Genomic DNA, 26650 nt, shown 5'->3' on the forward strand with positions numbered 1-26650 from the left:
TTCCCCCTCTGCTTAATGGGAATAACGAGACTTCATGATGATTGTGAACTGCCCGGAGCTGAACAGCTGAAGCATGCCAGGCCTTAGCCCAGACCTCTCAAGTAGCAGTATGTAAACCCAAGGGGCGCATGCAAACTGGTGCTCAGGGAGACCTGTTCCCATTCGTTTGTGGAACTGTCCCATGCAGCTTCACAGGGACTGATTTGCCTGCAGCTCCGTTTAAGGAAGTGTAAGGGTCATGGTGTTATGGGGACGGGTGTTTTCCCATCCCAGTGCCCTCAGTGGCAGACAGATGCTAGGTGGGCCCGATAAGAGCTCCTGCCTTCTGACCCCAGCCAGTCAGGGGAACAGGTTCTCAGTGCAGCTGAAGGGGCGCCAAGAAATAGCAGCAGCAAGCGTTAGGGAAGTCAGGGGGCCTCTGCCCTTCTGCTGGGCTAGGAGGAAGTCCTGAGAGGCAGAATAGCTCGGGTGGAGGGGAAGATGTGAGAGGCTCACACAGGAAATTCGAGGCACGGAACAAGCTCTCCGCTTCCCCTCCGGCCTCAAAAATAGAAAAAACAGAAGTGGCGGGGAGAGCAGTCGCATTTCCGCGTCCTCACGCAGACACCCAGCGGGAGAGGGACGCAGGTGGAGCAGACGGCTGGCTGCGGACAGTAGCATGCCCAGCTTTCACCGCCGCTCACCTGCTCTTGCATCCCAAAGTCCATAGCCAGGTGGGGAGGCAGAGGGAGACTCCCCTGTATTTGCAGAGCCGATACCAGCTGTATCTGGCGCAAGCAGGTAAGTCGGCCCAGGCTTGGTAGTGTCACCCTCTGGTAAGAGGGGATGACTGTGAGGGAGCCTTTGGCCAGGGGCTCTCCGCTGGGCGTGGGCCGTCTGAGAGGTGCAGGAGGGTGGATGGCTCTGGGCCAGGTGGGAGGAGGAGCGCCGTGCTCCGGGCGGTGGCATGCTGTAGCTCTCAGTGCTTGTGCTGTTCCATTCTGTTCTTTCTCTCGCTCAGGTCTGCTGGCCATGGGCAACCTGATAAAGGTATTGGGCAAAGATTTAGAAAACTGTCCTCATTTTTTCCTGGATTTTGAAAGTAAGTCCCGCGCTCAGGGCCGGGGGATTTCTGTGCCTGGCAGGAGGAAAAGCCGCTGCTCTCTAAAGATGACCATACATTCACACTGGTCCCTGCAATGGGCTTGACTGATGGGCCTTATTACGTTTGGTGATGTCCCTAGAGACCTCTCTGAACGAGGGCAGCCGCAGCCAAACGAACAGTGGGAAACAGTTCCCTAGCTTGGGATAGGCTGGCACTGGCAGCTCCCGTAGGTTAGGCTGGACAGGTGGACACAGGGCCGGCCTTACTGGTGGGCAATGTGGGCGACCACCCGGGGCACCGTGATCAGGGGGGTGCACCAGGGTCGAGAGGCAAGGAGTGGGTGCAAGCCCGGGGTGCGAGGCTGCAGAAGGGAGCTCAGGGCAATGGGTGGGAGGGGAGGTTGCAGGGCCTGGGGTGATGAGTGGGGAGCCCAGGGAGGCAGCAGCACTAGGGGTGATGGATGAGGGGGCCAGGAGAGGCAACAGGAGCCAGAGGGATGGGTGCAGAGCCTGGGGGAGGCAGTGGCAGGAGCCAGAGGAGATGGGGGGATGGGTTGGGAGCCTGGGAAGGTGGTGGGTGCCATGGGCGATGGGTCGAGAGCCCAGGGAGGCTGTGGGGGCCAGAGGGGATGGGGGGATAGATGGGGAGGCTGCTGGCCCAGGGGTGATGTGGGGGATGGGTTGGGAGCCTGGGGAGGTGGCAGGGACCAGGGGGGATGGGGGCGATGTGTTTGGAGCCCAGGGAGGCAGCGGGAACCAGAGGCGCCAAAATACATTTTCGCCCAGGGCGCCATTTTCCCTAAGGCCGGCCCTGGGTGGCCACTGAGCAGGGGAGTGGGGTGGGGGCATTAAATAGACTCTCTCCCACGTGAAACCACCATGTGATTTCCCTGCCGCCTGTCACATCCCATCTCCATCGCCAGCCAGGTCCGGGGAGGGAAATCTTATGTCCCCCCATCGAACGAGCAGCTCCGGCCTCGCTCTGCAGATGCCAATGGCGAGCTATGGGGCTTTCCTGGTTTTATCCTTAACGGGGGGAAGTTCCTCCACGCTGGAGCACCCACTGCTCCCCGGCCGCTGCCCGAGCGGAGAGGCCCCAGCCCACTGGCTCTCTCTATTTATCCAGCACCCATGGCTCTGGGATCTAGGTGCCGAGACAGATTTGCTATGGAGCGAGGCTTCCCAGCAACCTGGGCAATCCATTTATGGCAGCAGTGGAGGAGAGGTGACAGTCCCCCAGAGGATATTTGGGAGAGAGAGAGGCCATTGCCATTCACACTAGGATCTCAGCCCCAAACACGCTGTCCCGAGGCAGCTGCCTGGTCTGCCCCATGATGCCTGAATCCCCTTCGCTGCTCACAAGCCTGTAGGACTTGGACCGCTAATAAGCCTCCCGGCAGGCCAATAAGCCCCCAAATAGCCTGTAACGGCTGGTCACATGCTGCCGCAGAAGGAGGAAGGAAGGATTTGTGCTGCCTCATTGTACGGCAGGCAACATCCAATAGCTTCAGGGAGCCAAACTCCCTTTGGCCCCAGCCCCTGGAGCTGGAGGATCAGGGAGCAGCACCGTGAGAATTAAAACAGAGACTTGTTCACGCTGGCAACGCCACCCCACTGCTCGCCGTGGGGTGAGGGGCCCCCATGGTCAAAACACATCCAGGCTGGAGCTTGCTCTGTAAGCTGCACCAGTGCTGAAGATGGGTCTGGCGCTCCCAAGGGGGTAGGAAAGGGAACAAGGAGGACGAAAAGCTGGGGTCACTCCTAAAATAACCCACCTGCCTTTGACTAACCTGGGCAAACCAGCGAGACCAGAGCCCCCGTGGCTGCCCCTCCTCATCCACCCAGAGAAGCAGCTCAGAGTCAGCACTCAGGAAAACCCAAGGGGTGTAAAAATAGTGCCAGAGCAGCACAGCTCACATGCTGCCTCCCGGCGGGGGCTGAGAGGCGAGCGCTCTGTTCACCACAGAGTCTGGCTCAGAGAGGCCTGGGTGGGAGCCCAAAATAGTCCTCTGGCTCTGCAGCACTGGGGAGGCCCTTGCAGCTTGAGGCTGGAGATGGGGCCAGAAGGGATGGCTCAGCCCTAAGGCCCCACTCAAGGACCTTTCCTGGTTGTCACAAGAGCAATTCCCCCAGCAGGGCCCCAGGTACCTCCTGACCGTGAGCAAGCCAGGAGACTCCCTTCCAAACATGCTGCCAATTTGTAGCAGAGCCTGGCCCAGACCCATGTTCTGGGACCAGGGCTGGACACGTCCAAAGCTTCAGCCTGGGTATGGGCCAGGAGGTTAAAGTCTCATCGGAACCATGTTGCCTCGGGGTCCCCGGAGCCGGCTGTAACTGTGGGGTAGAGGGATGTTCCACGCTGCTGGGTAATTACCTCCCTGAGACTCAAGGGGCAGGTATTGGCTTTGGAGATGAAATGAGACACACTCACCCCATGCAGTGGGACTCCAGGAAGCCCTGGGACCATTCCCCCCCCCCCCCCGGAGAACAGCGGCTCTCCCTCACTTTGCTTTTTACTGTTGGTCACCACCCTCATCAGCCAACGCTCATCTCCATCTGGGGGCAGGAAGAGGCTGCTGCTCATTGGGCTGGGAGCAGCTGCCGGGCCGCCCGCCCGTGAGCCACGTATGGCTGCAGTCGCCATCAAGATCTTGGGAGAGTCTCTAATGAGCCTCAGCTCGTTCTAATTGAGCAGCACGGCTCTTTAAGGTTAGAATTGCCGCGGGCTGCAAAGTTGCTGGGCTCAATAGCCTTTGCCTCCCTTAGGCTCTTGCTTACGAAGAGCCAACAACTGGCACCTCTTATGTGCGGCCACAAAGATTCCGGAGTCACACAGCCAGCCAAACCCCTTGACGCTCTGATGCCCGAGGGGCTCTTCCTGCTGCCCAGATGTTTCCCTCAGGCTAGTGCTCCCACTGCTTCCTTCCATGAACGCCACCTCACTACCCATCGTATTTTTTTCCTCTTGTCTCTTCTCTTGCAGGTGTCACATGGGGAACCTTCTTAAAGTGTTGACTTATAACGACCTTGAACAAGGCCCTAATTTTTTCCTTGACTTTGAACGTGAGATGGGATTTTTATTTTATTTTATATTTTTTTCCCCCCACATTCATGTCATTTTAAGTTGTCGTCTCAGTTAATCTCCCATGGCATCGTACCCATTCCAGAAATTGTAGCGATTTCCTCTCCACTCACCATCCCACTTGGTCTCCCGTAGACGATTTCCTTCTCAGGAAGCTGGTCTTGCCAGATGTTGGGGGATTTAAAAGGCTGGTTTCCAAAGGGGCGGCAGAAAGGGCTGTCAGGCCATTCAGGGTTTTGGTAGGGGCATTTCAGAGCTGGAGGTGGGCTTAGCTCTCCATCCCTAGTGCCAGTCCCATCCCTGTAAGGTTATCTTCCCCTTCTGGTCTCTGCTCTGTTGATTATAACCCAAAGCCACCGACAGAAGCTCAACCAGGCATTCAGGTCCCAGCCAGAAGCCTGAATTCTTAACATTTACCTGCCATGTAAATCCTCTCAGTCCCACCCATTATTCCAGAGAGACAATGTTAGTTAACAGGGAGCTATTTTCCCGTGCGAAGTGAGGCAGAAAGGGATCTGACGGGCCCATTCAGGAGGAGTAAGATTGGAAGTTGAGCCCGGAATCTGGCCCAGTCAGGAAAGAAAGGGCCCCATTCCCTCCCCACACCAGTATGATGCTACTGTAGGTCCACTGACTCCTGATTTGCTATGGGATCAGAACCAAGCCCGTGGAGGGGAGTCATATTCCAAAGCATCTCATTCCAATTGGGTTGTTCTCTCAGCAGGAGACGTTTTCTTCCCTTTGGTTTGCTTTGTGTTGTTTCCTTTGCACACGTTTCTTTTCCGTTGGGAGCCTGCGTGTGTGACTAGATCACTGGGGAGAGGAGAGCCAGGTCTCCAGAAGGTTCAGATCTGACTAGCGGATAGATGAGGCCTAGCACTAGCCGGGGCCTGGCCCTACTGGTGGGAGGTTTTCTAATTCCCTTTAGCACGTCTCTCGTCGGCACTTTCTCCATAGCCTTAGGCAGAGGAATCGCTCTGTCTGCCCTTGCGCCCCAGACAAGCCAGTGCGTTTCCCCGGGTCTAACACTGCTCGGGGACCGGCCGCCAAAGAGCCCTCACTCTTGCTGTCCGACGCACACGCTGAAATGTTGCTTTTTTGGGGGGGGGTGATCCGATGCAGATGCTCAGCCCACCGAAGCCGAGACAGCTGTGTGGAACCAGGTCAATGCCGTGCTAGAGGAAGCACAGACAATCCTGGCTGAACTGCAGTCCTACACGGGGGCTGGGCTGGAGATTAGAGAGGTAAAGCTCTTCAGCTCCTCCAGCCATTGGCCTGGGGACACGGGCAGGGATTCAGGCACGAATGATGAACTTGCCATCTCGGTTCCTTGTAGGCAATCCAAAATCCCAACGACTTCCAGCTCCAGGAGAAGGCCTGGAACGCCGTGTGCCCTCTAGTGGCAAAGCTGAAACGCTTCTATGAGTTCTCTCTTCGACTGGGTGAGCCCCAGCTCCATTAATAACGCAATCTCCATTCCCGTCTCCCGAACACCTGCGCAAACCTGCTGCCCTCAGCCCACATCCAGCTCCCTGCCCCGCATGTCACTCCAAACGCTATCACTGGGCCGCACCCACCTGTCCTTCATTCAGAACAACCGGCGCATTGCCTCAGCAAGGACTGCAGCATTTGGCCTTGGGCTTCAGAGGGGAGGATGGTCTAGTAGTTAAGGCTCAGGAGTGGGGCTCTGCCCTGGGTTCAAGTCCGGATTCTGCCACTGACTTGCGTGTCTAAGGCAAGTCACTGTGACACTCTGTGCCTCAGTTTCCCCATCTGTAAAATGGGGATTGCGAAACAGATCTCACTCACTGGGGTGGGGAGACGGAGAGGCTAGATTCACCAATATCTGAAAAGCAGATTGGCTGGAAGGGGCTGAAGTGGACCCAACAGATCAGATTATCAGCTCTGTTCCAGTGACATCAAGTGATTGGGTGGCTGAAATAGGCCAGCTCCCTTCCTTTGCTGAGCCATCCGGGGGCTGCTCACCTGTGGAATGAGATCAAGGGGATTCACCCAGGAAATAGCCCCGCTGTTAAACGAGAATGAAGAGATTTGCTTCCAGCAGCTTGCGGGGAGGGGAAACACCGCTGGTGTGTGTCCCTGGGTCAGGAGAGGTAGAAAAGCCCCTGAGTGCGGCAGATGGGGAGCTTATAGCCCAGAACCTGCAGTTAAGTCTGCGGGGGGGATGTTAAGCCTGGAGCGCTGGCAATCGCTGGGTGACATGCCGCCCTGTAATACATCTTTGTCTCTCCTCCCGCTCCCAGAGAATGCTTTGCGCAGCTTGCTGGAAGCTCTGACTAGCCCGCCCTATGCGCCGACTCAGCACCTTGAGAGAGAACAAGCCCTAGCAAAGCAGTTTGCAGAAATCCTACACTTCACCCTCAGCTTCGACGAGTTCAAGGTAGGGAAGCTTTGCATGTCCCGCTGGAGACAGAACACGGGAGCTCGGAAACTCGGCTTTCCCAGTGATGGTCTGTTGGTTTAGAGAACCAATGCTGCATGACGCAGTAACAGCCCAACACAAGCCATGCTCTTCAGGGAGTCAATATTCCCTGGCATGTTCCTCCTTGTAATGCTAAATTGTGACTTGGTGAATTAGCTCTGCTTTACTTGACATGCAAGCGTAAACCAAACGAACCGCTCGTTAGACAAATGGGCAGTGGAACTAGCCTACACTAGGTCCTCTGGACCATTCCCACCAATCGCCACTGGGGTATCATCCCTTATGCTAGATTTGGAGAGGTTTATCCACTCCTCTTTCAACCATCTCTTGGAAACTGGCCCCCAGTCTAACAAATCCAGATCTAAGGCCCATTCTGCCCTATGGGAGCATTACCAAGAGCAGTTGACCAGACCTCCAATCTTCTCTGTCCACGTTTGCTGCAGATGACCAACCCTGCCATCCAGAACGATTTTAGCTACTACAGAAGAACCCTCAGCCGAAATCGCATTAACAATTTACAGGTAAGAGGTCGGTCCCCCTCCCAAAGGGTTTGAGTTCCACTGTCAGAGCAGTGTGGGGATGAAGCCTTGCATGGAATGAGCATGGATATGGAGGTCTGTTTAGCCTTGCTAGCCTGGGTTAACACTGGGTAAAAAGCTTTGGGGGTGAACTCTACATAAACTGCTGGAAAAGTAAGAGGAGAGATTCCTGCAGGGGCAGTGCTTGTCACTCGATGCTCTACCAGATGGTTGGCAGAACTAAACATCTCGAGGAGCAAGCTGTGGAGGACCCAAGCAGTGGGTGGGCCTCTCATAAAGTGATGCTCAGAATGAACCGGAGGACGGCTGCGTTAGGTCCCCTCGCCTCTCTGCAGCACCAGCAAGGCTTGGGGTGAACAAACCTGAAGGCAGTCCGGGTTGAGCCCCCAAGTTCAGCAAACCCAGACCTGAACTGGGAGGTGTGAGCTGGTGAGGTTATAATCTGGGTCTGTTCAGCACATTCCAACAGGGCAGATTAGGATGGGCTCAGACATTTTCAGCATTTGCCCAGTCCTGTTGGGATTAACGTGACCAAGCCATCTTTCGCATCTCATGTCCTGCAGTTGGAGGCTGAGAGTGACGTTAACAATGAAATGGCCAACAGGATGTCTCTCTTCTACGCAGAGGCCACGCCTATGCTTAAAACTCTAAGCAACGCCACAACCAAGTTTGTTTCAGAGGTGAGTGAGCCCCAAAGACAGAAAGAGAAACCAAAAACCGAGAGAAAAGGGGGGGGGGGCTGGAGGAGAGAAATATAGACAATAGCCTAGATGTACCTGTTGGGTAAACCAGTGAGACACCATTGAAGTCAATCAAGCTGTGCCCAGCAGTAAGTTTGGCCCAATGATTCACCATGAGAGAAAACAGGATGCGAGCTTTGGAAGGATTCCTTCACGAAGTCAGCACGTTTCCAACATCCCTGGTCATGGACGTCCTTTGTCATAAGAAACAGGCGTGCATAAGCCACAGGCATGGAGAGTTGTCCATAGCAGCATAGGTACGGGAGTTTATAGAGGGAGACCAACTGAACAGGGGTTAGGGAAATAGCAATACGATGAAGTGATTCAGTCCCTAACTGATGCCTCCCCTCCAGCGAGGGGCACAGGGGATCAGGAGGCAAATCTAGTGTCTCTCTCGTTCTCTCCTTTCAGAACAAGACCCTCCCTATTGAGGACACAACTGACTGTCTGAGCACCATGGCCTGTGTCTGCAGGGTGATGCTGGAGACCCCGTGAGTATTTCATCCTGGCCCGTGTGCCTAAGTGCGGAACCCGGGCTGGCAGATGGCTTCTAAAAATCACAAGCCAGCAGGAAGCCAAGGGAGGGAATTCCATCAACGTAGACTGGGAAGACCGGGACTAAGCAGTCACCCTACCAGGAGTGAATCCATGCAGTTCCTGAGCGCTGAGAGATCCTTGCAGGTCCCCAAGCCCAGCTTGTAAACACATATAGGCACCCATATAGAAGGGGCATGTACAGGTAGAAGCTCTCCCACCCGTGACCCCCCTATGGGACGCTCCTTCTCATCTCCCTTCACTTGCCAGCAGCAATAAAGACACTAAGTCAGACCCTGCCAGACTTCCCTCTGCTTGTCACTTTGACCCCGCTCTTGATTTCAGGGAATACAGGAGCCGGTTTACCAACACCGAGACTCTTCTCTTCTGCATGCGAGTGATGGTTGGAGTCATTATCCTCTACGATCACGTTCACCCCGTAGGGGCTTTCGCAAAGACCTCCAAAATTGACGTGAGTGACACCTGGGTCTCAATAGATGGTGCATTGCCCAGCAAAGGGGCATGAGAAGAAAATCACGAGGCAGTGAAGCCGGAGATGGGGAGTGCTATGGGGCCTACAGGCATAGGTTTGGTGGTTAGCAGGAGTGGTCCTGCTAGCCGCCCCCTGGATCAGGGCAGAGTCAGAGAGAAGATGCTTCACCTCCACCCAGGTTCTATTGGTTCTTCTGGGCTGGATGAGCCCATCATAAGTAGCCGAGCAAGAATTGCTCCTGCTCTCCTGAGCAATGAGGTCTTGGTCAGCGTGAGATACGCAAGGGGTGACATCCGGCAGAGTCACGCTTAGCACAGCACTTACCGGCCAGCCTGGGTGGCGGCTCACTTTTGGCTTTCCTAGTTGCCCGAAGACCAGGAGTCGTACCACAGCTAGATTCCCATCTGCGGTAATGTGCACGAGACACACCGCAGGACAGGGGACCCCAGGCACCGCACTTGAGCAGCTGGCAGCCAGCTAAGAGACTCAGCGGTCAGCTTAGAACGCAGTGCGGGAGCGGGACAATTCCCAGTCCAAGATTTTATGAATAAGGTAGGAAGGAAGTACTGGAGATAAAGAGACAGATGGAGGAAGAAACCAAGGCTGTCTCAAGACTAAACATTTCCCACCACTGGATGCAGCTCCACTGGGGATAGCACTGGTGAGAAACCTAGAGGTGGTCAGTGGCTGGTGTTTTAACTCTTCTCAGAGGAGGTCTTAGAATTGGGGTTAATACACCTGGGGCCTTGTCTACACTGGAGTTCCCACCATTGCAGTGCTGCAACCAATAGCAGCAGGGGTGGGACATTTTAAGAAACAAAGGGTATGTCTACACAGCAAATGAAGGTGTGATTTCAGTGCTTTAATCTGCCCGGCAGGGGATCCTCGGTACGCATTCAGGTTGCTGGCCCACCACGTCTTCCCAGCTGTTCTTAACCACGCTAGCTAGACTGAGGCAAGGGTGCTTGTACCTACCTACGCGACAATCCCCCCTTCATCTGCTGGGTGGCGACAAAGCCAAAAAGGAGAGGGACAGGGAAGCCAAGACACAGCTGGGAAGTGTGAGAAGGACGGGCTAAGAGAGAACACTCAGTCCTTCCTCAGAAGGTGTGGGTCAGGGGGCTGCCATTCCCTGCTCCCACCTGCCATGTGCTCTTTTCATTTGAGCGCTGACCCGCCTGGCTCTCTCTCTCTAATCCTGGTAGATGAAAGGATGCATCAAAGTCTTGAAAGATCAGCCTTCAACCAGCACAGAGGGGCTCCTGAACGCACTGAGGTATGTATAGCTCTGTTCTACCGGACCAACAGCTGCCTTCGCGCTGAGAAGGAGGGTGGGGCCGAAACAGGAGATGTGGTCACATGAGATGCCTTTCCTTTCCTTCTTCGCTGCCGAAAAGCCTCAAGATTCTTCTTCCCCTCTCAGAGCCAGCTCAGATCACAGTTGAGGGCAGGGACTAGCTGGTCAGGTTTTGCGCCAGTTTCCAGTGGAAACACATCCACAGTGCAGAAACAGCATCGCTAATACGAGCGGTAATGCTGCGAAGGTGGAAATTCCACCGTGCTGACAGGGATTTCAGCAGCTGTATCAGAGAGAGACAAGGCCAGCTGGGGAACGTCAACGGGAGTCGTACGTCTTTGGTTACATCTCCACAGCAAATGAAAGTGTGATCGTAGTGCAGGTTGGCACACCTAGCAAATGCAGCTGGTGCAGGGACCGGAGGTCATGAAGACATGGTGACATGCTGACCCCAGTACCAGCCTGCTGGGGACTCTGGGTACACCCTGAGGTCGCTGGCCAGGGTCTGTGCTGCTGTGTTTTCACTGCTATTGTTGCCCACACGAACTAGGTTAAAACTAGTGGGGATGTGACCAGCAAGCTTCACTTGCTGAGTAGGCGCACGCTCCATCCCCTTGTCAGCTCGGCTCACTGGGGCGCGTGTGTATTCGATCTCGCAGAGAAAGGTCTAACATGAACCAATGGCTGGAAGTTGACACTAGACACAGCGGGAAATAAGGCATATATTTTTCACAAGGAGGGTAATTAACCATTGGAACAATTTACCCAGGATTGTGATGGAGTCCCCATCACTGACCATTTTAAAATCAAGAGTGGATGTTTTTCTAAAAGATCCGCTCTAATGATTATTTTGGAGGAGTTCTCTGGCCTGCGGTCAGAGCAGATGATCTCACACACACACACACGTTTGTTCTCTTCTTTGTGAATTGGTATAAAGTCCACTCTCTGTGACTGTTTTGGTAAGAGAGGCTCGTCTGCCCCATCTCCTCCCCTGCTGAGAACTCTCTTCTCGAAAACACTTGCACAGAATAGAGCTCAAAGCCTCCAGGAGCCAAGCTGAGATCAGACAGTGCATTCAGCAGACAGACCAGCAATAACTAGAATGGCTTTGGTTCTCCCTTGATTTAATGTTTCTCTGGGCATTTCAAGGTGCCAGGCTCATAGACCTGGGGGCTCAAATCCATTCCACTACAAGACTAGTCCAGTAGCAGATGCCCCCCGAACTCCCAGAAGGGTGGGAGCAACTCAGACTTTATGGCTTGTTCAGTCCTTGACTCTGCTGAAGAAAGTGCCAACAGGGAGGCTGATTTTCATCAGCTGTGCTGGGTGTTTTCCTGTCGTGGAGACACCTGCCTGCTGAGAACTCTCCAACTCATTTCAGACAGGTCACCAAACCGCTGTCCGGTGGTAGCCCCTATAGATTGCTACTGAGCTAGGCTGGGTGTGAGCCAGTGACCTACAGATTCAAGGCGCCTTGTCTCTACAGACAGGCAGGTTGGTTTTGGCCCTGGCATGGGCCTCAGGAGATCCAGGTTCACACTCCCACCTCTACTGCTGACAGCCTGTGCGACCCCAGACTAGTCACTTTATGCCTTAGTTTCCTCATCTGTAATACCCATAGTAATCATGCTTTCAAGTCCCTGAATCAGCCAGTGCAAAGATTGTGTTTCTGGTGCGCGCCCATTGCTCTCTGAGGCATGGATCCGAAATGCACGGGGCTAAAACTCTTGGTTCCAGGTCCACTGAGCTTCCTTTTGAGTGTCAGCTGTAGCACACCCATGGACTCGGAGGCGTTGTCCGACAGATGTTTAGGTTGATCTCAGCTGTGCTTGGGATCTACTCCCATTAGATAGATCCTTTGGAGTGCTGGTCTCCAGCATATTTGAATCTGATGTCTGAAGCAGCTAGGCTGCTGGCCTTGTGTCTGGGGAAAGGGTCAGGGTTCAGGTGTGCTTCGAGGCGCATTTCTTGTGGCTGGACTCTGTGTTATACAGTACAATTCCCAACCCTTGGATTAGACCCCTTGTCACACACAGGTTCTCAGTCTAAATCCCACTTCATAAGATAAATGGCTCCTTCATAAGGGGCATTAGTCCTCCCTTGCGTGGTAAATTCCCGCTCCGTTGCTTGCCTGAGATTGCTGTCTGTGCCTTGCCGTTCCCTTCTTTGTCCTGAGCGTTCACTGTTCAGAGGTTTCCCGGTGGGACAGGATTAAAATGTGGAGTCAGCATAAACACCACAATGTGATCAAAATGGTTTGGCCTGAGCTCGTCACGACGGTTGGTTCTGGGAGACAGAGAGGAGGCTTAATGGCTTGAAAAGCACCACGTGGATTCTTCAGTGGCATAAATCCCCCTCCTCCATTTGCAGGTACACCACCCGGCACCTCAACGACGACACCACGTCCAAGCAGATCCGGGCCCTGCTGCAGTGAGCGCCTCGAGAGCGGTGGGGTGGGGGGGGATCTGTCCAGCTGAGGCCTGGAGGCTTAACTTAGAACTGTCAGCAGAAAATTTTAAATGTTGCCATGTTGCTATAAATAACCATGATCATATTCCTCATTTTGTAAAGAAAGGGAAAAAAGTTTTTAAAAAATAAAAATGCAGAAATACAAGAACAAACTAAGCAGCCCACAAATCCACCCTCCCCAACCCCCCCCCCCCCCGCTTCCCTCCAGAGAAGATCAGTGTCCAACTCTGGCAAGCTGCGTGCCACCCACTCCGTGCGTCTCCGTTCCGTTTCCCACCCCCAGCACCCCCTCAGTGGCGACGTGACATGCCCAGTTCTTAGCCTGCCTGAGCTTGGGGTGGGGGCTCGGGGATGGAAGCCCGGGAGCAGGGGGGGCGTCCCATGGTTCCCACAGGGGTACAGTGTAGGGTCACTTTATCTGGACTACGCCCCCCCAGCTGCGAAGGGAGGGGTCCAGGGCGCGGCCGGCAGAAAGCCGCCTCTCCTGACAGATGTAAATAATGTGCGCAAATCACTCCAAGGGTCCGGCTGTGATGACGATGACGACGACGATGAAGAAGAAGAAGAAGAAAAAGACATCATCTTGAAACCCTCCCGCACTGAGTCCATTGAAAATAGCTCAGTGCACCTCTTAGATTTTTAATATAAAACAATTAAAAGCCACTCACCTGTTATTTTGTACATTTTTGTGTGAAATAAAATAACATTTAATCTGTTTATTGCCAGACTGGCGCCGTCTCTGTTGCTTGGCCTCGCCGGGGCTTGCTCCACCAGGGGAAAGGGGTCACGGGCAACCCCCCTGCAATCAGCTGTCCACCGCCCCCTGGGCAGGCTGGGCCCAGAGAGGCCACCCCACAGTCATTGCTTTCCCTGCTAGCTGCCGGGAGAGGGTGACAACACAGCATTCCCTACGCTCTAGCAGTGCCAGGCCATGCTCTATAAAGATCCACCAGTATTTCATCCCCTTTCGCTGCAAAACGTTGAGGGCTCCCAACAGGCTTGACCCCCCTCGCCCCCCGCGGAGAGGCACCGTCTTCCTCACGCCAGAGTCCTTGATCTTCCTCCTAAGTGGGGCAACCTAACCCCTTCCACCTGTGATGCTGCCTTCCTGTCACAGCTGGGTCCCCTCCAACATGGGGACTTGGGGGCCAAGGATCCAGCACTCTGGCCTTAGTCCACTCCTGATTCCAGCTGGCAAGGGCTACCACCGGAGTAGCAACGCTGGGCCCTGCAGCAGTGCCGGCGACGGCCGGAGTCGCTCCAGTGGCCTGCAGCGGGGGAAGCTGGGAGCGGTGCCCATTTGCAGCCGGGGGACACAAACTGGACCCGTGCCACTGATCCCATTGGCTCACTGAGGTTGCCCGGCTCCTTTCAGCCGGTGTGTGCTCTGCGTCTCTTGTCCAGCAGGTGGCCCCACGACACTATCGGAAGCTGGCCGTTAATTGCCTCTCGGCTCGTTTGCCCAAAAGCTCCCAGCCCAGAGCCCCAGGAGCTGAGCCCCAAGCCCAGATCCGATGCTCGGTCTCAGCAGCGCCAGAGAAATCCAAGCCCTGGGGGCACCTGATGAGAGGCAGCTCCCAGAGCTGAAACCGTGAATTCTCTGCGCAAGTTTGTATTAAAGAAGCAGAAGAACAGGCCTGCCATTAGGATGGGGCCGTTCCCGTGACTCGGTACCCCGCCATGGGGGACCGGTGCAGGAGTGATAGCTCAGTGGTTTGAGCATTGGTCTGCTAAACCCAGGCTTGTGAGTTCAATCCTTGAGGGGGCCATTTAGGGATCTGGGGCAAAAATTGGGGATTGGTCCTGCTTTGAGCAGGGGGTTGCCCTAGATGACCTCCTGAGGTCCCTTCCAACCCTGATATTCTACGATTCTATGTGTTCCCTGGACACTGGTGACGAATGGGAGGGAATTTCCACCCCGCAGACCCCAGTCAGCAGTGGCAAAGTGAGAATCAGCAAGCCCAGGGCAGGCAGAAGGCCACGCCAGGTTAGCAGCTGACCCAGGGCACCGCACTTCAGCCCAGCGCCCCACAGAGACAGCAGCCAAAAGGCCCCCTGGGGACACTCCTCGCCCGGGCGCATTGGTTGAAATGGAACCTGCCCCATCGTTTCTGGATGTACAGCAGGGCCCGGTGGGGGGAATCAGGGTTTGTACAGACTTCAACCCCCAACCCATTTATCTTTCCACACCAGACTCCCATTCACCTTCGCACTGGGGGGCTCGTCTCCCCCAGCCCACAGGACCGTGCCCCTCCCACCTGCCCCCGCTGCTTTCAGCTCCTGCCTCTCCGCCGATGACTCCCACCTCGACTTCTTTGGTCTCTTCCTTAGCTGCCTTTCCAGTACCTCAGGCAGGACATCCTGCCATGATCCACCAACTCCAACCCAACTAGCCCCATCCCACCCCCCACTCTTCTCTAGCACAGGCCACAACCTGCTCGCCCGGTTCACACCAGCCTTGGGGCCACCCCCCCTCAACAAGCTTCTCCATGCAGCGTCTCCTCTCCATTCCCGCCGCTAACCCCCCGCCACAAGGCCTCCCTCCTCCTGCTCTTCTCTAGCCATGCCAGGCTCTCCGTCCTTCACCGCCAGCCCAGCCACATCCCCCTGCCCTCCTCCAGTGACAAAAAACACCCCCCCACCCGCCCGTTTTGGAGCCTCTGCTGCTACCTGCATCTCAGCTCGCATTTCCTCCGGCTCCTCTTCCCGGGCCCTGCGCTCTGCCCCTCTGGGCTCCATACCACCCCGCGCCGGCACAGCCTCCCCTTCGCCCCCCGCACTTTCCCTAGCTGATCGCCCCCCTGCACGCACTGCTCAACGCCAGGTGGAAATGCACTGATAAAACCGTACACAGCAAGACAGGCCAGCTGAGTGCAACCCCAGAAACCCTCTCTGGAGCGTTTCCCCCCTCGCTCTGCCCATGCCCCCCGCAGCGCACACTGGGGTATCCGCCCCACCTCCAGTGCACACTCCTCGGGGCAGCGAACTTGCCTTATGCAGCGAAAGCGTCACCTAGCAAACTAAGCACTTTGCAAAATTGAAAAAATTGAAAAAAAGTGTGTGTGTGGGGGGGGGGGAGCCTTAAAACGAACCTTACTTATCAAATCACCAGTCCCGTGTTTGGGACGCTTTGAAATGGTTTGCCAAGGGCCCTGTCCTACAACCCTGGCCCAAGCAGAGCTCCCATTGGCTGCAAGGGCATCAGCAATGCAGGATCAGGCCCAGACTTCACCCGTTGGTGGGTTTGTTTGCCAGGTGGACCCAGCACCTCACACCAGCTGCTGCAAAGACAGCAAACAGCACCGGACTCCAGGAAATAAGAAGCCATCTGTGGGTTATGTTAAACGCAAAGGAAAGTCCTGAATGGACGGAAAAAACAAAAGCAAATAACCAACCTCATAGGCCTGGAGGGGGCGGATCTAGTGGTTAGAGCAGAGGCCTGGGAATCCTAGGTGTTAAGCCTTCGGACACCTTGGGTAACTAGAGCTTTGGGGCCCTCAAGGCAGGCCTGATATTCAGGGTGAGGGGGAGCTGCATTTTCTGGCAATCTGGGCCCTTTGACAGTGTCTCCTGCTGGGGAGCCCCAAAATCACTTGTCTCTTGAAAATTCAGTGTCATGTTTGTAACATGCTCTGTGCTCCATGGTGCTCTGACAGAGGCGGGGACCAAGTCTTGGGTGCACGGAAGCACAGCCGAGCCCTGCCCAAACCCTGCCACCCCTGCTGCACGGACACACCTTGGGCAGCAGGTGCTGGCGGCTTTCCCAGGGACCCTGCCGCCAAATCCCCCTCAGTCACCCAGCGGCTCCGCTCCCAACCGCCACTCTCGCGCCACAGGGCAAGAGTCCAAATTCCAAGAGGTTTTTCATTGTGGAAAAGGCCTTTCCCCCGGCCAGTTTTGCCGCGAAGCCCCAGAGCCTTTCCCGCCGCGACGCTCAGATTACCTCCCTCCCCCGCCCACCGGATCATAGCAATCCAAACCGGCGCAAACTGCAGCTCTCACTCCCTTTGGCAACTTTCTGATTCCTCTGCCCTGCACGAGCTGTTGGCAAGAGCCTTTCTGCTCAGGCTCTCCAGCTTCCCCAGCTGCGTTCCTCTGGGGGGGCTGGAATATACAGCACATCCTCCCGCCCCATGTCCCTGACCCCCACCGTGTGCCATTCCCTCTGCATCACTTCAGCCATTTCTCCGCTAGAGAGATGAATGGCAAGAGGAAGGGGCTAGGAGCCAGGAGTCGTAGGCTCTGGTCCTCAGGCAAGTCACGTCATGTCTCCATGGCTCAGCTTCTCCATCTGAAAAATGGGGACCCCCGGTGCTCACCTACCTTTGTAAAGGGCTTGGAGATCCTCAGGTGAAAGAATCCAACAAAGGAGGGGCTCTGACCTGAAGGGCGTCCCGTGGTCCAACTCAAGGACTGCGGCTGGCATTCTCAGACTGAACGGGCAGCTCCTGAATCCATGGAGGCCTGATTTCCAAAGACGTGAACTTCCTGCAGCCCCCGGGACTGTGCTGGGGGCCAGGGGCCTTCAGCAGCTCTGCAGGCCACGGATACTTCAGCATCCAAATATGCACTCGGGAGCCGAGCCTTAAGCGTAGGCTCCTAGGTTTGAAAATGTTGGCCTCTGTTTGTGGCTCGTGAAAGAATGTCACAGACCTCTCAAGTGGCGTATTTCCCCTGGGAACTAGAATCGGGCCTTGGAACGGCCCTGAACCTACTGTCACATTCTCCAGGATCTCCGCTTTTTTTTTTTTTTTTTTTAAGACAGACCGACCTGATTGCACAGAAAAAATCAAAAAACGTGACTTGAGTGGAACGGAAGCAGACAGTGGCTCAATAGCTTGGAGACGTGTGAACTGCCCCAGTCATCTCCATGACTTAACTCAGACAGCCGGGCAATGTTTGCCAGTGTTAACTATTTCATTGCTCATGTGAGGAAGGGGTGGGAGGGTCACAGAGTGGCCCAATTCACTCCAACTGACACCTCCTTTTGGTGGGCGGCAGGTGAGAGGTGCCAACCCCACTGATTTTCCCAGTCAAGAAGCAGCCCAGCCCAGAGAAACTAGCAGAGCCCAGCTCAGGGTCATTCTCAACACAAGGGTTATGGACTGCAAGTGGCTAAGCAAAGTCTCTCTCTGGAGACAGGGAAGGGCCCCTCCACGTCAGGCAGCTGCTAGCGACCCCTTCGGAATTGCAGCTACAGCTGGGCAGGATGCCCACGAATCCCAGCAAATCTCTGCCTGCCCAGGCCAGGTTTCCCGTGACACCATGTGTCTCAGCAGGGCCAGGGAAAACCCTCCATCCACTGGGCAAAGCTGGCAGAGCTCAGCGCTTGTCCCTAAGCCCAAAGAGGGCTGCATCTGGGGGCAACATGGTGCTCTGGTGTGGGCACAACCCAGCCCCACCGCGACACCAGCTCTGCACAGCGGCATGACGGCCTATCAGACCCTGAGACTAATGGATCTGCCTCGGCTTTGGCCCGGAGAAGGGGACCCGGCAGGAAGGGGACAGCCCCCCATTCCTGGGGTGAGAGCAGGTGGGAGGGTTGGGGCTGGGATGAAGTCTCCTGCTGCAGGCCAATGCTTTCCAACAGCTGCCTAGGAAAGTACCAGCCCGGGGAGGGGAAGGAGCGGAGAATGGCGGGTGGGAGAAGAGAATAATTCCTTTGTTACTGGCATTCCCTGAACTGCTGCTCACTGGGCCTGCAGCCAGGATCCAGGGAGTCTCTCTAAATTCTCTCCACACGCAAAAAAAACACCACCACCCGGGCTTTGCCGCCAAACCGTATCTGTTTCACCCAGTGGCAGTTTCCCGCTCTGCCAGGGATCTATAAATCTGTCCCACCCACAGTAACATAACAGGGACATCAGCCGCCCGTAGCCCTTGGGGAGGCAGGGCACTCCCCAGCTCTTATCGCCCCTGCAGGGAAAACAGTTGGCTTCAAATGCTTTATAGCGCGGGAACCACACGCTTCTCTAATGGCCTGAAAGTGCAGAAGAACATACTCTGCTCTTGCCCTAGCCTGCCGGAGGGGAACGGGGGCCGAGCGGCTCTTCCCTCCCCAGCGACGCAGCCCTGGCCCTCAGGAGGCTGGATGCTGCAACGGGCAGATGGTACCGATTGCATCCGACCTGTTTTGGGCCCCTTGGGGTTACTGCTGTCGGGGCTTTGGGCTCCAGCGACCGGGGCAATAGCAGCGTTCTGTAGTGGGTGGAGCACAGGAGCGGGGCCTCAGGAGACCTGGGTTCTGATCCTGGTCCTGTCGCGGGGTGACCTTGGGCAAGTCACTTCCCCGCTTTGGGCCTCCGTTTCCCCGTCCGCGAAACGGGGCGAATGGCAGCGAGCCCCCCTTGCAAAGCGGCGTGGAGAGCGAGGGATGAAAAGCGCGAGCTAACAGCTGGGTATTCATCACTATTAATGGGACGCTTGCCTGGAGCACAAGGCCTGCCCAGATGCCCCCGCACGCGACGGCAGGAGCCTGCCCCGGGCACATCAGTTCCACGGCAGGCCGCCGTTTGTGTCAGAACCAGTGCCACGCCTCCGGGGCCGGCCCAGTGCTTTCTGGAACATCTAGCGCCCAGACACGGTGCCGGGATCTGGGGCTTCTAGGTAATTTCCAACTACGAAGCAAAGCATTGTGGGATAGAAACAAAAAGACCCCGTGTACCAATGAAGCCTGGGGAGAAAGCACCAGAGACATCAGCAGCTGGGGTGAAGACGCCTCATTCTGGGAATCGTAACCAGACCATAGAGCCAACGCTTGGCAGATCCGCAGGGCTGCTGCTCGCTGAGGCTCGGTAAGTCCAAGGAGAGCCGGTGCCTTGTGGTGTGTCGGATGCTGATGGTGCTAGATACCCTGGGACCCACATCCGTGGGGGAGAGGACACAGGTGGCTGAGCTGCGCTGGGGCTCCTGAAGGCTGTGGGTTTGTGTCCTGCACTGTTTGCACTTGGGACTGAGAAGGGCACCTGTAGCTGAATGCAAATCGCATCGGCTCAGGTGTGTGGCGAACGTACCAGCCTCTGGCACTGGGTGCATGGTGCAACATGGATGATCAACAGCTGTTGGCAAAGCACTGCGTCGAGGAGGAAATGCGGCTCTCATGACCCAGCCTTAGAGCAACTTGAAGGAACTTTTTGAACAGGGAAGTTGGCACCTGGTCAGAAAACTCCCAGGCATCATGTAAACAGCCTGTTTGTTCCCTCTATTTCAGCCAGGTTTGGGGGAAGGCAGTTGCTCCTCCTTACATGCCCCTGCTCTACCCGTCCGTCCTAAATCCTGGCGCAGACACTGCCAGTCTGGAGCATGGCTGAGCAGAAACAGGCCCAGCTCTCTGCCCGCTGGAGACAACCTTAGTACAGTCATGAGAACCACACCAAGCGCCCACGCTCAGCAGAGCCCACGGCCACTGCTCACTGCCACGGCATGGGACTCCCTCGGCACTTGGAGCAAGCGCTAAAGGAAGCACCCGACCCCCACCACCTGGGGGAAGCCGATTCCCACAAGACTAGAAAAGTCCCAGCAAAGATTACAAGTGGGCGTGGGGAATCCACCTGTGCTGGATCTGCAATCCGGTCTCCTGTTCGACCCAACCAGCTGTAAAATCTCTCCCGATAGGAAAGGAATCAGGGCTGAGCAGGAGCAGAAAGGGTTAAAAGGTGCCCGGGAAGAGCAGGCTGGGAAGAGCTGCCCCTGCTGAGTGCCTCTCCCTTGTCACTTGAGCGCAGGCTCAGATCCCACAGAGCCCAGGGCCGGCTAAGTGCAGAGATGATTAGTTAGCTAGCAGCCCAGCAGAGACCACCCAAGCCAGCCTCTCAGTTGCAGGTTCCTCAGCCTGCTCTCCAGGCCCGCTGCTCGCAGGGACCCAGAGCCTTTGGCAGCTCGGTCACTCGCTGCAATCTGGCCCAGGGCAGTAGCCGCTGGGAGCCACCCCATGCCGTCTGGGAGCTGCTTGGTGGCATGGCCTTTGGGAAGCGCGTTTGCTTGGGACGCAGTCTAGGTGCTAACAGACAGGCCTCCACGTCCCAAGGATCGCCCCCAGAGCTGGCCCTAGATGGGCCATGGAGCCCAAGAGCTCCTCTTGCCCCCGCAGCCCCTGGGCAGGAGTGAAGCTTCCATTACTTTAAGGTCCTTCCTATGGCCGCATCCCACTGCACGGGAGCACCTCACCATCCTTACCGTATTTGGCCTCACACCACCTCTGGGAGGCTTGGAGGTGCTGTTATCCCCACTGAACAGAGAGGAAGCTAAGGCCCAGATATCGGGGGCCTGTCTACACAGCGAGTTACTGCACGGTGAGCCGGCACACCGGATTCACTCCCAGGCTTGCGTTGCAGTAACTCGCTGTGTAGACAAGCCCGAAGTGACTCATGCAAGATCACACAGGGCCCCTATGGTGTAGCAGAGACTTGAACTTGGGTCTCCTTAAGGCCCAGGCTAGTGCCCGACCCACTAAACTGTCCTTCCTCCCCCTACACCATCCCCTGTCCCGTCTTCAGCTTGCCAAGGATTTGTGATCCCTACACGCCGGGAGCTTTGCACCCCTGAGATGCACTTGCCAGTCTGGTGTGTCCCCTCTGCTTCCAGCCTGAACGGTGCATGCAGGGAACTGCTCCCTGGCTCAATGATAATGGGACAAGATGTGGCAGGAGACAAGAGAGAGCAACTGGTGCATTTCCCAAACCAACCTGAGGGCCGGCAATTGCAGCTGTAGCTTCAGAAAGCGTCTCTAATAGCTGCACGCAGGGAGTGCTTCCGCCGCACCTTTGTTTGCTCTGGGCTCTGGCGGGAGAACTGGCTGCTGGCTCCCAGCGAGCTACTGAGCTCTCTATAATTCTCTCCTTGTTCCACCCCCACATGGTGGGGCTTGAGTCAGCCACGAATCCTAGCAACCGAGGCAAAGCCCCGGCTCCGGTACAATCGGTGCAAGGCAAGAAGTGCAGGGATTGCGTTCCAGCCCTGAGCGGAGCTGGCAGCTCTGGCTGGGCGAGGGACAAGGGGTCGAGGAGGTGTGATGAGAACAGACGGGCACTGAGACTTGCCCAATGTTCGGGAAGCTCAGATCTGAGAGATTGGCTGGGCCCATGAAAAAGATAAAATCCCAACTTCCTGACAGGACTCCAGAGCTTCCCCAAAGTTTGGGGGTGCTTGGCTCCCGAGCTGCAGGGTGGCCCCGCGCTAACCCGCACAGACATGTTTCTATGCGGCTGTCTATGCACGCTGAGCGCACAGGACGTCTATGCACACGGAGGTCCGAACACAGCACTGGGAGCCAGCTGCACCCGAGTTCTAATCCCAGCTCTGCCACTGACTCACTGTCTGACCTTGGACATGTCACCTCTGTGCCACAGTTTGCCCATCTGGTTCACAGCAATGCACCGAACCCCCACAAAGCGCCTGAGGTGGGCAACGAGCGAATACTGACAGAGGACTTCGAAGACGGAAAGCCTTGTATAAGCAGTATCATGACTAGTCTATCAAAGAGCGGCAGAGTCCTGCACTTAGGACGGAAGAATCCCATGCACCGCTACAGACTAGGGACCGACTGGCTCGGCAGCAGTTCTGCGGAAAAGGACCTAGGGGTTACAGTGGACGAGAAGCTGGATATGAGTCAGCAGTGTGCCCTTGCTGCCAAGAAGGCCAACAGCATATTGGGCTGTATAAGTAGGAGCCTTGCCAGCAGATCGAGGGAACTGATTATTCCCCTCTATTTGGCGCCGGTGAGGCCACATCTGGAGTACTGCGTCCAGTTTTGGTCCCCACCCTACAGAAAGGATGTGGACAAATTGGAGAGAGTCCAGCGGAGGGCAACGAAAATGATCAGGGGGCTGGAGCACATGACTTATGAGGGGGGGCTGAGGGAACTGGGGTTATTTAGTCTGCAGAAGAGAAGAATGAGGGAGGATTTGATAGCAGCCTTCAACTACCTGAAGGGGGGTTCCAAAGAGGATGGAGCTCGGCTGTTCTCAGTGGTAGCAGATGACAGAACGAGGAGCAATGGTCTCAAGTTGCAGTGGGGGAGGTCTAGGTTGGATATTAGGAAACACTATTTCACCAGGAGGGTGGTGAAACACTGGAATGCGTTACCTAGGGAGGTGGTGGAATCTCCTTCCTTAGAAGTTTTTAAGGCCCGGCTTGACAAAGCCCTGGCTGGGATGATTTAGTTGGGGACTGGTCCTGCTTTGAGAAGGGGGTTGGACTAGATGACCTCCTGAGGTCTCTCCCAACCCTGATATTCTAGGATCCCTGCTCTCCGGGATGGGTGGGGCGGGGGCATGCCAAGTGTAAGAAGGGAAGCTGAAACAGTGCTATCTCCTCCCAGTCCCCGGCTGCACTAAAATCCAATTTGGGAACTAAAGATCAAGCGAGCGGCGCTGCTAATCCACAGTCGGTTTCAGTTTGTATCTTGCAGCTGCCATGTGTCTGCAACAAATGTGCATCCCCAGGTGACACCATCCCCCAGACAGCCTCCTGCCAGGCCGGAGTCTGCCTGGGCCAGGGACCAGCGTGGGAACCCTCCCCAGGCAGGGCACATTGTACCACCAGGCAGCTGCCAAGTGGGAGCTAAAGGGTCGGGAAGGCTGCGGATTGGTCCCATGAACACCTGTGCACTAGATCCTCTTCTGACTTCTCTCCATTGACTGCTGCGGGATTGGCCCTAGAGAGATCAGAACTGGGCCGTCTCTCAAACCTCCACCCCTCTTCCCTCCCACACGCAACCACCAGATGATGACACCAAAGGGGAAAGAAGCTATTTCCACGCATATTCAAGCAGATTGGACAGCATCCTGAAGACAAAACCCAGGCTTCCGGCCAGCCAGGCCCATCCCCACACCCTCTGCCACAGGCTGAGAGGCATTCTCCAGCCAGCAGAGAGAGATCAAGGCCTTCAGCAGCAAAGAAGAATGATCCCCTGGCTGCTAATCCCTTTGATCACATGACAGGAGATGGTGCTCAAAGACAGCACAATGGATGCACCAAACCCCCTTCCCATGTGCTCATGCAAATATGGGCTCACCACATTTCCCCTTTGACAATCAGCAGCACAGGATTACTGGGAAATCAGCAAAGGCAGCCAGCGCTCGCTTCCAACTGCTCGGAGGCTTCGTTCCCCAGAGCACACAGGATGTAGAACTGTCCGCCACGGTGGGTGCCCATCTGCAGACATTTCCCTGCACGCCTCAGGAGAAACAAACTGGAGAACTTACTGGCCTGGTGAATGAGACAGGCCTGATGCCAGTGGTACAAGGAACACAGCAGCTGCACTGGAGACCCTGCAGAATGTCTTCTCAAAACAGGAGCTGATGCTTTCATTAAAACTAATCCTATACATAGCGTCACTTCCCCAGCACCTTCCGTTGGAGAATCTCAAAGTACTTTGCAAATACTAAACCACTGGGTAGGATCCCATGGTCTGTGTTCTACAGGTCAGACTAGATGCTCAGAAACAGACTCTTCTGGCCTTAAAATCCAGATTCCTGTACGTTTCACCGCCCCTTGGTGCAGTGGGCATTAGCCCCATTTTACAGATTGGAAAACAGAGGCACAGAGAGGGTAAGTGACTTGACCAAGATTGCCCAGCAAGTCAGTGGCAGAGAAGGGGATCAAAGTGGTTGAATCCCAGCTACTAGAACCCTGCTGTAGCCACCCGACACCAGTGCCACCCTTAAACAAAAACCAGCAAAGGCTCAATTATAACAATTTATGCAGAAGGTTCCCTTCCCCTTTGCACAGGAATTGCAAGTGGGCATTTCCCCATAATCAACGCGGAGGCTCTTTCGGCAGCACCTGCCTCACCTAGGTGCACGTTACATGGGGCAAGGGCCACCTGGTAACCCAGCGACAGGTGGTCTTGGAGTGAGCTACCAGCTGTTGTCCCTCTCCATTGTTCTAGGTTTCTTGACGTTCTCTTCACATAGGCTCTTTGCCGGAGCAGCGCTCTGGCTGGGTTTATGTAACACAATCTCTTGACCTCTTTTCTCCAGCACCTGTTGCCTCAATGTTACCTGATGTCTCTTCCTTAGGCGAGAGAGGACAGCTTGGAGTAGCGACAGGAGGGGTCTCTGCTGTGTTCTCAGCTCGACTGAATGGCTATTGTACAGAAACATGTGGGCTTCAGTTCTGTACCAGGCTCTCACCCTGCCGCAATCAGACTGGTCCAGACATCTGGGCTGGGCTCTAGCCCAATTTCCCTGCTTGGGATTCGAGTCCCTCTGTGGTTTCTGTAACTCCCTCTCATTCAGGATTATGCTGCAGTCCAGGGTGGGTTTATAACCCAGGCCGTGCCCACCAGAGGTGGGAAGAGTGTGCTAGCACCCTGCTGACTGCGGCCAGCTGTAAACGAGGCAGGCGCTGGCACTGTTCTGATCCCAGCCCAGACGGAGCTGGAATGGATCAGGCTGCTTTGCTGATGACAGGTAGCCTGAGGGGCCGTCAGAACTACACGCCAGGATTAGATGTTCAGTAACAAAGGCCCAGCTCATCCCCTTCAGTGGAACCTGCAGGAGGGGACTCCGGGGTAAGAGGTCTCCATGGCAATCTCCTCACAGGAATCCCGCCCCCCCCACACTGCTCAGTTGGGGGGCAGGAGTAGGAGGAGACGTGGGATTTCCCAGGGGAATAGGCCTGCCCCAAACCTGGCAGAGCCCAGCAGAAATCCGCCCCCCAGCGACACAGCTCCATTAGAAGCTGGGCAGGAGTACAGCATTATGGCACCACAGACCCCATTTTGGTAGCGTAGCTGGGCCCTCTCCGGACGCTTCGTTCACACACGGGCAGGTACCGGCTGCGTTTCCGTCCAGTCACTTTCACGTACAGTATCAAACGTGGCACCTCGGAGTTTGCAACTTAGCAATAATGCAAAGAGACCTGGTTCTTGCAGACGACCAGGTGATACGACAAAAAAAAAAAAAAAAAGACTGAAGGGACAGCTGCAATCTAGAGGATCAGCCCGGGGCTGGAAGTCTGGGATGAATGCCCGATGTTGCCACTGACTCACTGTGTGGCCATCCCGAGTCATGCCATTTCCCCATGCCTCAGTGCTCACATCAATGAAATGGATACAGCACAAAAGCAAAGGGATTAACTGCACAGACCACAACTAGGTGACCAGGCTGGTTTCTAGCAGCTTTCACCCGTTTAGGTTCTCAGAGATGGCTCAACCCTGGCAATCCGAGTCACAAACATCTGCAGGGCCGAGAAAGGCTGAGATGACACATGTGAGGTGACAAAAGGAACGTTGAACCCAGTGACAGAGCTTTGAATGGGTGAATAAGAAACTCTTGACGGGGACAGGGGATCAATACTGAGGAAGAGCACAAGTGAAACCTTACAAGGAAAGGGAATTTAATCCAAAGAGCAGTAAAGATGGAAGATCTGCCAGGACAGTAAATATCATGGAGAGATGGAAGAGCCACCAGGTCAGCTGGTTCCCCAGGGTGTGGGGCAACACAAATAAAATATACAACGAGTTTCAGAGATTGCAAGAGACAGAGACAGACATTTTAGAAGCAACCGTTGTAATTATCTAGTCTGACCCTGGATAACAGGTCATAAAATTTCATCCATCAAGCCCAATAATTTGTGATTGAATCATATAAACTGTTTACCATGGAGAAAATGGGAATCCAATGAACGGATGGTGACATCCATGGAACGAGCACTGTGGGTCTCAGTCCAAGTCACGGTGAGTAACTCAAAACCACCAGCACACTTGGCACTTGCATGACCCCTTTGTTGGGGGCCTCAGCAGAGGTACTAAGAACTGAGCAGGGCACGATGGATGAATTCCCCCTTACTCTTACAGCCGCTTTCTCTTTGGGGGCTTCACTCTCCAGGCTCCTCCTGCTAGCCTCTGTCCTGAGCACTAACGGCCCCTGTGATGGAAGGATACAGCTGGGCAGCGGGAGCAATGCAGGAGCTCCGTGTTCATTGCTGATGGTCAGGGTGTTCATACATCCAAGGGAGGACTGTCC

The 26650-nt window shown here is 55.4% G+C and overlaps 1 protein-coding gene across 5 annotated transcripts in view; it reads left to right on the top strand.

Moving 5' to 3' along the window:
- Positions 1 to 13329, top strand: part of LOC141974472 (CYFIP-related Rac1 interactor A-like) — a 36940-nt gene extending 23611 nt beyond the window's left edge. Inside the window, exons 3-14 of one of the 5 annotated variants that reach the window (XM_074934218.1) lie at positions 1001 to 1081; positions 4067 to 4146; positions 5288 to 5409; positions 5502 to 5607; positions 6430 to 6566; positions 7052 to 7129; positions 7711 to 7827; positions 8299 to 8378; positions 8767 to 8893; positions 10120 to 10190; positions 12582 to 12641; positions 13202 to 13329. In XM_074934218.1, the coding sequence (XP_074790319.1) occupies positions 4074 to 4146; positions 5288 to 5409; positions 5502 to 5607; positions 6430 to 6566; positions 7052 to 7129; positions 7711 to 7827; positions 8299 to 8378; positions 8767 to 8893; positions 10120 to 10190; positions 12582 to 12641; positions 13202 to 13214 (984 nt within the window). In that variant the 5' untranslated portion in view covers positions 1001 to 1081; positions 4067 to 4073 and the 3' untranslated portion in view covers positions 13215 to 13329. Of the gene's footprint in view, positions 1 to 1000; positions 1082 to 4066; positions 4147 to 5287; positions 5410 to 5501; positions 5608 to 6429; positions 6567 to 7051; positions 7130 to 7710; positions 7828 to 8298; positions 8379 to 8766; positions 8894 to 10119; positions 10191 to 12581; positions 12865 to 13201 lie in introns of those variants that run through there. The other 4 variants (XM_074934219.1, XM_074934220.1, XM_074934221.1 and 1 more) reach the window with 4 other exon arrangements.
- The last annotated feature ends 13321 nt before the right edge of the window (positions 13330 to 26650 follow it).

This window comes from Natator depressus, chromosome 19, assembly GCF_965152275.1.
Source record: "Natator depressus isolate rNatDep1 chromosome 19, rNatDep2.hap1, whole genome shotgun sequence".
Classification (NCBI taxonomy): domain Eukaryota; kingdom Metazoa; phylum Chordata; order Testudines; family Cheloniidae; genus Natator; species Natator depressus.